At 40.3% G+C, this 13,317-nt stretch overlaps 1 protein-coding gene and 1 non-coding gene across 14 annotated transcripts in view; one reads left to right on the plus strand and one right to left on the minus strand.

Moving 5' to 3' along the window:
* The window catches only part of Exn (Ephexin), a 105,202-nt gene that overhangs the window by 73,898 nt on the left and 17,987 nt on the right, over positions 1–13,317 (plus strand). For 9 of the 13 annotated variants that reach the window (XM_053769888.2, XM_053769891.1, XM_053769890.1 and 6 more), the window contains 4 exons: positions 787–931; positions 1,363–1,840; positions 2,468–2,682; positions 10,994–11,114. In XM_053769888.2, coding sequence (XP_053625863.1) covers positions 787–931; positions 1,363–1,840; positions 2,468–2,682; positions 10,994–11,114 — 959 coding nt within the window. The remainder of the gene's footprint in view (positions 1–786; positions 932–1,362; positions 1,841–2,467; positions 2,683–10,993; positions 11,115–13,317) is intronic. The other 4 variants (XM_053769896.1, XM_053769895.1, XM_053769897.1 and 1 more) reach the window with 4 other exon arrangements.
* Positions 1,004–1,075, minus strand: TRNAE-CUC (transfer RNA glutamic acid (anticodon CUC)). The gene has a single exon. It is a non-coding gene; the product is annotated as a tRNA-Glu (tRNA).

Genomic DNA, 13,317 nt, shown 5'->3' on the forward strand with positions numbered 1-13,317 from the left:
CAACACACCCGGAACCGAAGACAAGTATTTGTGATCACAGATCCAAATAGTTATCCGCGCTGATAATCGAACCCAAGACCTCTAGATAGTGATAGGGCGTGGTGGCCGCTACAAAACAGAGGTCGTATATTTAAATCGCTTGAGTACAGTTTGGTCACTGGGTACTGTAACAATGTCCTTAATTCCACAAATAATGGGACATTTTTGTGCATTTTATTTTAGAGCACTGGTCTGGACTGAAGATTGACAGACATAGAAATCACTCCCGACAAGAACATGAACTGGAACAGAATTGTCTTGTTAATTGTATAAAAATAAATACATTGTCAATTTTTTCAAATCACTTTAAACAGACTGCAACAAACTATTGTGGCTTACAATTACTTTATTCATGGTCCGTTTTTATCCTATGTTGAAAAGTAAAAGTATTGTTGTATTTCCTTATTTAAAGAACCGAATTTTCCAAGTACTGAATAAAAAAAATTGTCACAGCTTATATATATATTTTTAGTACGTTACAATACTTGAGTGCCCTGGACAAGGACAAGTAGAAATTTCAATATTTCATTTTATGACTCCGCAGACCTGCTCACTAGCGCCACCCTCACATGTCTATCAATTCCAATTGAATTTTCTACTGTTTTATTATATGTATTGATTTAATGTGTGTGTGTGTGTGAGGGTGCGGCCATGGTCTCTATACTGATTTCACTATTTACTTTTGTGTAACCATGCAAATAAAAAAATCTTCATCTTTTATTTTTATCTTTCACAATATTTTTTCAGTATTCACCTGCAGCGCCCGCGTTGCCAGCATCGCGATTACCTTCCCCACCTATTGAGCGTGGCCAATACACTCTAACAAAGATTGCAAGCGCCGCCCAGCGGAAGATGAGGCAAATCAAACGCAACCTCACTAAGCGATATAGTGGTAAATATTTACAAATATAATTCTAAAGTTTTAAAAAAATGTGGTTGAGGGAAAAAAAAGAAAAAAACGCTCTTCCGATACCGGGAATCGAACCCGAGCCTCCTGGGTGAGAGCCAGGTATCCTAGCCACTAGACCATATCGGAGTTGAAAGTGTTGTCGAATTTTGCGGTTTAATTTAATTGAACACACATTCTATTTATTCAAATGTATTCTTTGTTTTATTTTTTATTTGTAACTACTAACAAATGAGTAGCTAATTTTATATCTTTAACATCTCATCTTTGACATCCACTTTCCAAGCTTAGATAAGATTGGAGATTTTTTTTCAAGTTGATTGTACATCATATAGATCTATTAAATATGTTGTACATATTACCTACCCAGAAATTTTTATTTATTTCAAAATTTATTAAACTTTCATTTATTTCAGAAGCAATGGACGGCAAGACATTAAAACTATCACCGTCGCCTCAAAACGGCACGTACGAAACAAAACCCAAACCCAAGTCTCCAATCTACGCGAACTGCGACGACCAACACGTGTACAGCAATATCAGCTTCCCCGACTCGAAGCCCATGTTAATTAAGACTGAGAATCCCGTGAAAGCCAACGGGTTTAAAGACGAGTTAAAGACTGCTATAGGGGAGAAGAGATTAAGTAACGGGGACCCCCCGCCTTTGCCAGATAAGCCTCCTCCAGAGAAGCCAACGACTCCAACAAGTGACAATAGTAAGAAGGATAGTGGAACCCTGTCCAGGAAAACTTATTTTTCGTTCAAGTCCAGGTTCAGGAGGTCTTCCTCATCAGTAATGGACATAAACTCCGATGTGCCCAGCGCACTGAAGATCACTAATTCTACATTCTATTTGACTGATTCTATAGATGGGGATTCTGGATTTAGCAATTGGTGAGCATGTTTTCTGTTCTTTAACCCCCGACGCAAAAAGAGGGGTGTTATAAGTTTGACCGCTAAATGTGTCTGTCTGTGTACGTGGAACGGGTGAACCGATTTGGATGCGGTTTTTTTATTGGATAGCTAATGTTTATGCGGCGGTTAGATAGATTAGATATGTTGGATCAAAATCGGTTCAGCCGTTCAAAAGTTGTAGCGAAATGAATATTCAAAGTCGGGGGATTATTAATTTGTCTAACAAATAAACTTGTCTTTACTGTTATGAGTAATTTTTATGCGGTTTTTCATTACTTAATGCGATATGTTTACACATCCTACTAATATTATAAATTTACTGTACTGTAATTACTGTGGAAAGTTAACATTTGTCTTTCACTGTAATTTCCCTTTGGAAGATGTTATGTTCCATGTACTCTCTCTGTCTCTTCCGCAGATGTTAAGTATATTTAATTATTTAAGTTATATTCTATGCACTAAGCATATTGTAAAAACAATGTGCAGTGAGATAAAAAATAATCTGTTCAACATAATTATCATTTAAGTCCTTTTCCGCCCACCGCTGACCGTAGTATAACAACTTATTCCGAGACAAAAATCACTAAAGTCAAATTTTGTCCACAGCAGCGACGGCGCCCCCGGCAGCACGGAAACCCTCTCCCCCGCATCAGCTCCACGCCGGCGCGACGGTAGGCGACCCTGGGCGGAGTCCTCCCCCTGTCTCACTGTCGATCGCGCTGAGCGCAGTGATCGCAGTGAGCGCTTGTCGCGGCCCGCGGTGCCGCCGCCCCCGCCGCCCGGGCCTCACCCCCCGACTGACCTTAGCGCTGTCAACGAAGGTACCCTAGTTGCTCGCAGGCGTCAACTTTGCTATTTGCTAGATAAATTATATACTTACTAAAAACATATTAGGTGTTTATCAAAAAAATATATTTGAAATGTAGCATTTTGAATAAAATGCTGAACTTATTTAGACAGCTTTCGATTAATATTTGCCTCAGATATAAACTTCACCGCAGCCTTTTCTCCAAGGACGTCAATTAACAAATATAGGTCTTATATATATATTAATAATTAGGAGGACGAATTTACCGGAAAACAGGCCGAGACGTCAGTGTGTGACACGTCACAAGTGACAGTATATTATTAACAGTATAGGTCATGTGATATAGCGGTCGATAGTCCTGAGGGATAACGGTGTCGCGGAGCTAACTGAAACACGGGCGTACGTAACAAGCATTTATTCCGGACTGGTTTATAAAATGACATCTCACAACCAAGCTACTTAGACTACCCCCCACCATTTATTATAAACTAACCTACATACATCACATTCCCCCACATCAATCAACCCTTACGTACAAAACCCCTTTGCTACATTTAAACTAACTTAAATCTAAAATATAAAAGTAACATAAAATTTCCCTTAAACTTAATTACATTTTCCTTAACCTACACTGTCGTACAGGACGACTAGGAGGTGGTGTAGTCACAGTTGGCAAGGCGTCCTGGAACTCGGGAGACGCAGGAGCATCCCTCCTGTTCAACCCACTGACTACCGACCCTTTAAGGGGCGTCTCAGCCTTCCCGGCTTCGTCGTTTATCTCCTCCGATTGGGCCGCATCCCCCGCATCCGGCAAGGCTATCTGTGGTTCAGAATTTGTGCTAGACTCGTTTTGGCTGGTATTAAATTCTGTATCAGGGCAAGCGAGCGATGAACGTCCACCCGTCCTCCGTCTCAGTTGATCGATATGCCTATGTAAGACCTCCCCATGCTTATCCCTGATCTTATAGTTACTAGGCCCGACGCACTCGGCCACCTGGCCCGATGCCCACTTCTGTGACTTTAAGTACTGCCTATACCATACGGTTTCATTTGGCCTAAGCTCCCTATTACTTCCTTTTGCCGCTACCTTTTGACGTTGCTGCGCTTCCCTGACTTTACCCTCCCTATTCGGTTTCAGTGCATCTAATTTTGTACGTAACCGTCTGCCTAGTAACAACATAGCCGGGCTTTCCCCAGTTGTCGAGTGCTCAGTATTCCTATAATGCAACAAAAACGTACACAAGGCTTTATCTATGTCTTGTTTCTCCGCACTAGCTTTTTTAATAACTCTTTTTAACGATTTTACAGCATTTTCCGCTAAACCGTTTGAAGCCGGATGGTACGGTGGCGAAAATATGTGCTCAATACCCTGGCTACTCACAAAATTAGCGAATTCCGCGCTAAAAAACGGCGGTCCGTTGTCTGTAACTATCTGTTTAGGTAAACCCCATCTACTGAATAATTCGCTAATCTTTCCTATAGTCCCAGTTGCCGCTGTGCTAGAAACCTGACAAACTTCTATCCATTTAGACATGGCGTCGACTAAAACCAGGTAAGTTTTGCCAAAAATTGGTCCTAGGAAATCTAAGTGAACTCTAGACCAGGGCCGGTTTGGCCAGGGCCACATTCGCGGGGTCTGGCGCGGCGGCGCGTCCGCCTGCGAGGCACACACCGCGCACTCCCGACACAACCGCTCCACGTCCTCGTCCACCCCCGGCCACCACACATAACTGCGAGCTAAAGCTTTCGATTTTACTATTCCCATATGGGGTTCGTGAATCATGCGTAGTACCCTCTCCCTACACTCGTCCGGTACTACCAGCCTATGACCCCACATAACGCACCCTAACTCTTCGTATAACCCGTCTTTACGATTAAAATACGGCTTCATACTCATAATCTCACAATCCGACGGCCATCCGTCTCGTAAATAACTCAAAACTTTAGCGAGAAGCGGATTACGCGACGTTTTACTTTTAATAACATTATAGTCTAACAATAGTTCCTGTTGAATAAAATGTAAATACGTTTGCTCGGGCGCCGGTGCATTACTAGACGCATGACTCATCTGTTTACCGCCGGCGGCCACAGGTAGCCGCGACAGCCCGTCCGCTCCGTTCTCGTCGGTGCGCACGTACTCGATATCGTACGAATAAGCCGATAATATTATTGCCCAGCGTTGCATCCGACTAGCTACCATGGTAGGTATCCCTGTATGTGGTCCGAGTATCGATACCAAAGGCTTATGGTCGGTGCGTAGGGTAAAACGACGACCGTACAAATATTGGTGGAATTTATTAACAGAAAATATAATAGCAAGTGCTTCCCTATGTATCTGAGAATAATTTCTCTCGGCATCGTTGAGCGTGCGCGATACATAGGCAACCGGGCGCTCGCGGCCGCCGCACCTACTCGGCTGCGAGAGCACGCCCCCCACGCCCCGCGCGCTCGCGTCGCAGGTCACTATGAGCGGCAGACTAGGATCATAGTGCATCAAAACTTCCGCGCTAACCAAAAGTCGTTTAACCTCTGTGAACGCTTGTTCACACTGCTGTGACCAATTCCATGTACAACCTTTTTTAAGTAATTCGTATAAGGGAACTAACTTTGTGCTCATGTTCTTAACGAACTTTGCGTAAAAATTTACTAAACCTAAAAACGAACGCAGCTCTGTTACACAGCTTGGTCGAGGTATTTTGGTAATGGCTTGAATTTTTTCTGGATCCGTTCTTATACCATCCCTATTTAAAATATAACCTAAATAACGTACTTCGTTAACTAAAAATACGCATTTATTACTTTTTAACTTTAGTCCATATTTATGCAACCTACTAAATACAGCTTCAACAGCTTGCAAGTGATCCCTTTTAGTTTGGCCCCCTATTATGACGTCATCTAAAAATACTTCGACGTTAGGGATATTATTTAATAAATTACACATTATTCGTTGAAAAATCCCGGCGCTGGATGCTAAGCCATACACCAGCCTATTATACCTATACAGACCTCTATGGGTATTCACAACGGTGAGATTTTTCGTTTCGTCTAACAAAACCTGATTATAGGCCTGAGATAAATCAATTTTTGAGAAAAACTGTGACCCACTTAACCTTACCAGCAAATCGTCTACTTTTGGCAACGGATAGCGGTCTACCACAAGCGCCGGGTTGACTGTAGCTTTGTAGTCAGCACAAATTCTCAAGGAACCATCAGCCTTGCTTACCGGTACGAGAGGTGAGGCCCACTCGGAGCAGTCGACGGGCTCGATGACGCCGTCGCGCAGCATCTGATCGAGCTGCGCGTCGACGCGGTCGCGCAGCGCGTACGGCAGCGGCCGCGCGCGGTGGAACACCGGTACCGCGCTCTCCCGAACCCTCAGAGTCGCCTTGCCCCCCGTGTATGTGCCCAAACCTCCGCTGAATAATTCCTTATATCTGTTGAACAATTTTTTCAACTCATGATCCATTTGTATATGGCTCTTATCTGCACCTATCATATTATTACAATTTGTAAACATTGGTAACTTTATTTTTAATTCTGATAACCACTGCCGTCCTAACAGTGAGGTCGTCCCTCCATCGATAATAAATAACTCTAAATTATTATGAACACCCTTATAATTCACAGTTGGTCTAATGACACCTAGTGGCTTAAGCTTAGAACCATCGTAAAAGTTTAAAATGACGTTGCTAGCCTCAATCTTTAAATGTTTTAAATATTTATTATAAGTTCCTCGGCTTATACAGGATACAGCCGTACCAGTATCCACTTCCATATAAATTGTATGACCTTCTATGACAACGGGCACACTCACCGCCTTATAATCGTTCAGGCATAAGTGGTGAAAATCCTCCCCGCAACTGTCCAGATTCTCGTCCTCTGGCTCCTCCTCTCCTGCGGCATAGTGTACAGCTGCTCTTCGCCCCTGCCTCTGGTCCGGGCACACACGCCTGAGGTGCCCCACCCGCTTGCACTTGCTACAGGTGTATTGGTTAAATCGACACTCTTCCCGATAATGGCCCACTCCCCCACAGCTATAACATTGTCCACTGTGTGTATCCCGACTGCCACTCCTCGCAATCTTGTTGCCGCTAAGGTTCGCTCCGGCGACCTCCGCCCGCTGCGCTCCCGCTCCTCCATGTGTACCGCGCCCGGCTCGGCCCGCCGCCCGTGGCTCCCGCCGCTGCTTGCCGCTGCTGACCGCCAGAGCATGCACATCCGCCGATAGCTCCCGGCTTGCGGCTCCTGTCGCGTCAACCGCAGCTGCGTCGCGTTCCGCGGCTTCTAATGAGCTGGCTAACTTCACCGCGTTAGTAAACGTGAGCGTGTCATCCTCTGCAAATAACCTCTGCCGGATGAGATCACTCCTCAAGCCGCACACGAATTGATCCCGAAGGTTTTCGTTTAATCCGTCCCCCAGCTTACAATAGCGTGTCAACTTTTTTAATTCCGCCACGTAGCTTGCCACATTCTCGTCCGCCGCTTGCCTTCTCTGCCGAAATCTGAACCGCTCTGCCAGTGCCGACGGGGTCGGTTGGAGGTGATTACGTAATAATCTGACCGCACACTCGTAGCTTAGTTCCGCTGGTTTCTTAGGGCTGGCTAGATTCGATAATAGTTCGTAAGCTTCGTCACCCATTACCGCAATTAAAGTAGGCACTTTGAGTTCATTTTTCACACTGTTCACTGTAAAGTACATCTCGAGCCTGTCCACGTAGGACGACCACGCCCCGTTCTTCACGTCGAACTCCCGCACTTTACCAATCGACATAATTGCGATGTCTAACCTGCACGCGTAAATATTGGTACTAATCCTCGTTCGCCAATGTGATATAGCGGTCGATAGTCCTGAGGGATAACGGTGTCGCGGAGCTAACTGAAACACGGGCGTACGTAACAAGCATTTATTCCGGACTGGTTTATAAAATGACATCTCACAACCAAGCTACTTAGACTACCCCCCACCATTTATTATAAACTAACCTACATACATCACAGGTCATATGAGTCATTCAAATAGGGTTTGTGCAACTTATATATGCGTCAGAAGGAAATACTTTTGACAATATGTAGGATTTCTTTATATAAATATAATACGAGCTGGAAAGCTATGAAAGTGGTTACATATCGGTCTCACATTATGTCAATAGCGACATGAAAATAAGACCGGAAATATATCTAGATACGTTCATGGGGCAACTTGATTGCACTTCAATTTTGCTTACATATAACAGTATATAAATAACTTGAAGTTACAAGGATAATTAACTGGATGTTAAAAATCATGAAACAAATTAAAGTTAAACAGTTGTACAACTACTTAATTAAATAGATTACTTAGTGCAGTTGACGTCTGAATAGTTTCTGAAGGATTATCAAATTGGGCCAGAGCGAGACAGCGCTACTGAGGTCAGTGCCCCCGCTTGGTTCCGAGTACCTATTGAACTTCTCTCCAGGAACTTATTCTAGGGTTGGAAAGTATGAAAATCAGGCGTGTTTCTTTTTTATTGTAAAATCGTATGATTCCGTGTCGCTAAAAGAATTTAAGTAGTTGAAAATTTACGAAACCACGTGTGTTTAAATGCTTAATTGAAATTATTTTATCGTGTAAAATATTTTAAAAATCATAAAATGTTGTTATATTTCAAATTGTGTAATTTATAATCTCTACAATAAATTATAACGTGAAATTATTTCTAGTTTCAAAGTACGTTTGTATTTGTATAAAATTACATGTCAAGATTGTATACAACATTGAAGTAAATTTATAATACCTAGAACATAAAAAATAAACAATCTATAAATATATAAGAAATCTGCTACTAATTTCATCCTTGTTACAAATAATATTAAACATAGTGGAATATTTTTAGTAATATTAGTTTAAACTAAACACAATTTACATCACGTAAGACACAAGATAAATTCATATGTAACTGCCAACAAAGTTTTCCAATGTCATTTTAATGTAACACAATAGGATTGATGAGTCAAAAACCGCGAATTGTGCGAAAACGAGGTATTTTTGTATAAATCTAATATATTGCTTCCTGTCCCTAAACGCGAGGTTCAATAGATATTTCTGGCCAAGAGGAGGTTGCATGGAAATGGTCATTTCTACACGTGTATGTCTGTCTATATGTCGCACTATGTTTCGTTAGGAAAAGTCTTATTTTGAGCCTAGTGGCGCCCTCCTCAAATATAGTTAGAACTTAGTAAACTTACATACGTGAAGTGTATTTATTTACGTACAACTAATATTTCTATTAAAATTAAAGGCGAAGAGTTAGACCAATAGAGCTAATTCTCCGCCTATAAAAATATTCTATAGAACAATCGATTTTTAGATAGCTCTTATATTTTTATAAGAACCATAGATGTAGCTACAGGTCTATGGTATGTTCTCTGTGTTTATTGTCCATATTTGAATGAAAATTTTGTAACTCAATTCAAGTTTATCAGTGGGAAATTAATAGATCGATACAGCATTGCTCAGTCGCTTGCCGTCGTTTTGACGTACGTCAACGCACGTCAGTGTCAAAAACTATGGAGAAAACAACTAGAAAACAACGGGGCAACAACGTGCTGCGTCTTCGCAACGGAGCACGACTGAGCAATGGGCGATGGCTCTTACTTGTGCAAAATAAACAGATCTCCTTTGCGTATCGACGCTCTCCAACGATTTCCCAAATGAACTTGATAAATTAATTAATTAAATAAAGGGATATAGTTTATTTATCATAAAATTATTTCAACTATTATCTTAAAACATATTTTTTTTACCATTTAGATGTCGATTAAGTGATATGGCGCCACTAAGCTCAGTAGCCTTTTATAGCAAACTGATTAACGTCGCACTGTCTTTGTCATCCTTTTAATTGCTGCAATCGCTCAATACCATGGTTGTGGGTGCCGACGTCGTGTCAGCTAGCCAGCGATTCCCAACGTGGATTTTGCAATATTCAAAAATCCTATAGAAAAATAATTAGTGCTCGTGAAAAAAGTTATTCTGAAAATCCTCGAATCGGATTGTTCTTAATTATGGCTATGTATTTATGAAGAGTTGTGTCAAGTTCTATATAATAATTGGTAGATTTTTTGTAGGTAGTTTGCAATAAACTTATATGCTACAAACTTCAAAGTATACAAAAAAGGTATGATACTTTGTTTGAACATGCAGTCGCATATTGATTGGATATTGTCAAACATAATTTATTTATAAAAATTGATATTTAAGTTAATATTACTAAATTGTACTTTATAAAGTCTTGTTATCGGCAACCGTTATATTATCACTATTATTTTGAATATTATCTAATATAATTAAAATGTAAGACCTCCTAGCATAAATGAATAAATAGTGAGTTTGAGAACCTCTGGACTAGATCACCGCGATAATCTTAACCTTCGTACGTAATTGCAGTTTCATTGCATTCGACTTGTTTAGTACGTCATACTCTGGTTGCGGATTAAAACTTTGTATTTATTCGTTCGCGAGAGTCCGATCGTGATGGACGCGCACCCTTTACAACGCGACTCGTTTCACATGTTCACATTTTTATTTTTGTTCTTATGAATAGTAAGTGTGTTTTTAAATTGTGTTCGTAGTTCTTGTGTGATGTGTATATGTTTTGTGGATAACTGAAGAACCGCACTGACATGTACAATTATTTGCATGAGTTCATTTCGTGTGTTCTTTATACGTCAAAGTCTTACAATGTATACTTATTAAACTAGCAGTACTATTCATTACTTGAACATTACAACTAAAATAAACTCATAGCAAATTGAAAACTAATTAACATTTTTCATTGGCACATATAGTTATTAACTATTTCCAATTTAACAATGCACGATTTATGTTTTGTGTTTGTTATTTTACATTGAAATAATCATAGCCGTTTATCAGATTATAGATTTCATTGTAGCTCATTTTCAAGTCGTCTTAAAGCTTAGAAAACCAGATTAAAATGTAGTCGCAAACAGAGTAAACAGCATGTCTTGAAGATTAGTAACATTTAACGCCCTGATTATTTGCTTTAATTATAAACATTTGCAAGAATTTATACAGTGTTATTTGTTTGTATGTAAATATTTATCATTTTTCTCATAATATATTCTATTGACCATTATTGTTACGTCAAACCTGACAAAATAATTGAGAATAAAAAATAGTGAAATCGAAATAGGAAACTCATTTAATTAAATTCATAAACAAAGACATTTTATCTGCAAAATTCAACAGTAGCGACGCCCTCGTCGGACCAGAAAATTTTGTCCCTCTGTGTGACATTTGTCTATATTAATTTTGTGTTTTATGACAGAACTGAAACGCCTGCTGCCGACGCTCTCGCGCAAGGAAAAGGGTCCCCGCACCCGCACCTCGTGGTACGCGGGCTGTGGCGCCGACACCCCGACCGTGGTGCACCACTCCACTGCGTCCTGGTAAGTGATCCCTTTCTTCAGTTATCTTACAAAGTCAGCATTGTAACGTCTGGGGGCGACGCTCTTACGCAAGCGGCTTGTCCGTTTTCTCGTAACGAGTGGATTGAAAGGTAGATCTGAACAGTGTATTAGCGAAACATACGGACTTATTATACTTGATATGGGTTACTATATACATATACCTAGCTAAATACTATCAAAATTAAAAAATATATATGCAAGATAATTTTCATAAAGACAACTTACACGCTCTCTCAAATTAAGCGCTAAGGCTTCAGAAGGATCATGTCCTTCTGAAGCCTTAGCGCGAGTTGCGATTCGATTTACACTGTGAAAACTTTTAGCAGCATATCAATCACAGTGTGGGTTATGATTTAATTGATTGATCTCACTGCGAAGTAACGACGACGACGTCGTTAATCGAATCGCATCTCGCACTACGCATGAATAAAACAAACTCAAATATATCCGGAAGCTAAGGTTGCCACATTAAAAAAGCTATCTATGACCTTGATAATGGAAGGATAATGATCCACCTGACCTGATAATAATTTATGATCTACTTTTATTACTTCAAATTTTCCTCTACGACCGCGCTCTGTTTCGGGAAAATCCCTATACATAAAATTGCGAAATATTCTGTACGACTGTCTCATCACGTTCTATTTCATAAACGTCACGAGAGACACTTTACAACATCCACCTACCTTGGGTTAGTTTCCAGTCAGCGGCGGTTATAATGCGCCTGCGCATGTTGCAATGACAATAGGGTTGCCATTACAAGTTTTTACTCTTTGTCTCCTTCGCGATCACAACACGTTTAATATTTGGATCTGATTTATCCGGTTTTATGTTAGGTTTAAAGATATATATAGGCAGGAATAAAAAAAATATTAGAATACTTATATTTTGAACAATTTTTAAATACAGTCAACAGCACATCAACCTACTCAAATTCATTGCAAAGTCGCTGCTATTACCGCGCCATTGATGTTCGTTCATGTACGGTAACTTGATGTGCTGTTGACTGTACATGCTCTAAGAAGGCAAATATAGAAGACAGTTATCACAACTGGCAACACAATTTGAGTACACATTTTGAATAAATATATTATTTGAGTCATTAAATACATCCACGTTGTTTTTGAGGAGCATATCCCCGAGCGTGGTGCGGATTCTATGTTTTGAAACAACATTATTTAACATCCGTAGTACATGATTCATTGAAACTTGGAAAGTGATAACAGCCACTAAGATAATAAAAATAAATACCACTTATTCCGACAATTTAATTCAATAATATAAATATATAAAATAAATTATTGACAACCCTGAAACATAGTTTGGAGTAAGCCAAACCAATTACCCAGACTGGTGACAGTGGGCGCTGGGTGTCGTGGCACCTAAACCAATTGGTGTGAATCTAATTGACTCGTGACCTCGGGGTATAGCAGGCAGCTGACGTGTGCAATAATGCGCATACGCAGGGTTAACTGTTTCTCTCTCGCGTGTTCCCGGTCACATTCGAAGCTGTGACGCCCCAAATAGGCCCGAGGGCGTCAAAGTTCGAGCTTTGGCTATGAATTCACAAGAAAGAAGATGGCTATGATTTCACAAGATCAACCCTCTTTGGGAATGCTATTGCATGTCAGAGCTATTGCATATCCGTGTCCCTGTGTCCCTTAGTCGCCTCGTAGGAATCCTTAGGAGGATATGAATTGGTTCTATTCTAGGTCGAACCGCAAGAATTTATTTATTTATTATGTATAATTAATTAATGGCGTGGCATAATATAAAGAATAATTAATTAATGGCGTGTGATTTAATTTCTTATATTACGATCAGCTGTTATTACTTTGGTTACAAACAACAGGAAGAGTATGGAGTCTAAATGATGATCTCAAAAGTACCTAATGATTGTTCATCTTGTTTCCGTCTATTAACAAGATTGATTTCCTAGCTATATTTAAAGTCAGATGCGCCCCGCGGATCTGCTCCCATTTGATTTTTGCGTTTCTGGATACCTTTCGAGTCATACACAGAAAAATAATCATTCATGAGATTAGTGCGTTTAAACGTATAAACTCAAAATATTTATCGTCATCTCTGACTGACAAGACGAAAAAGTTTGAAGATCTTCTTGATAGGAGCGGAAAATCTGCTCATATCAGAGACCTTTAAAGTTTCGACTACCATTTTTGGA

Source organism: Plodia interpunctella, chromosome 3 (genome assembly GCF_027563975.2).
Source record: "Plodia interpunctella isolate USDA-ARS_2022_Savannah chromosome 3, ilPloInte3.2, whole genome shotgun sequence".
Classification (NCBI taxonomy): Eukaryota; Metazoa; Arthropoda; class Insecta; order Lepidoptera; family Pyralidae; genus Plodia; species Plodia interpunctella.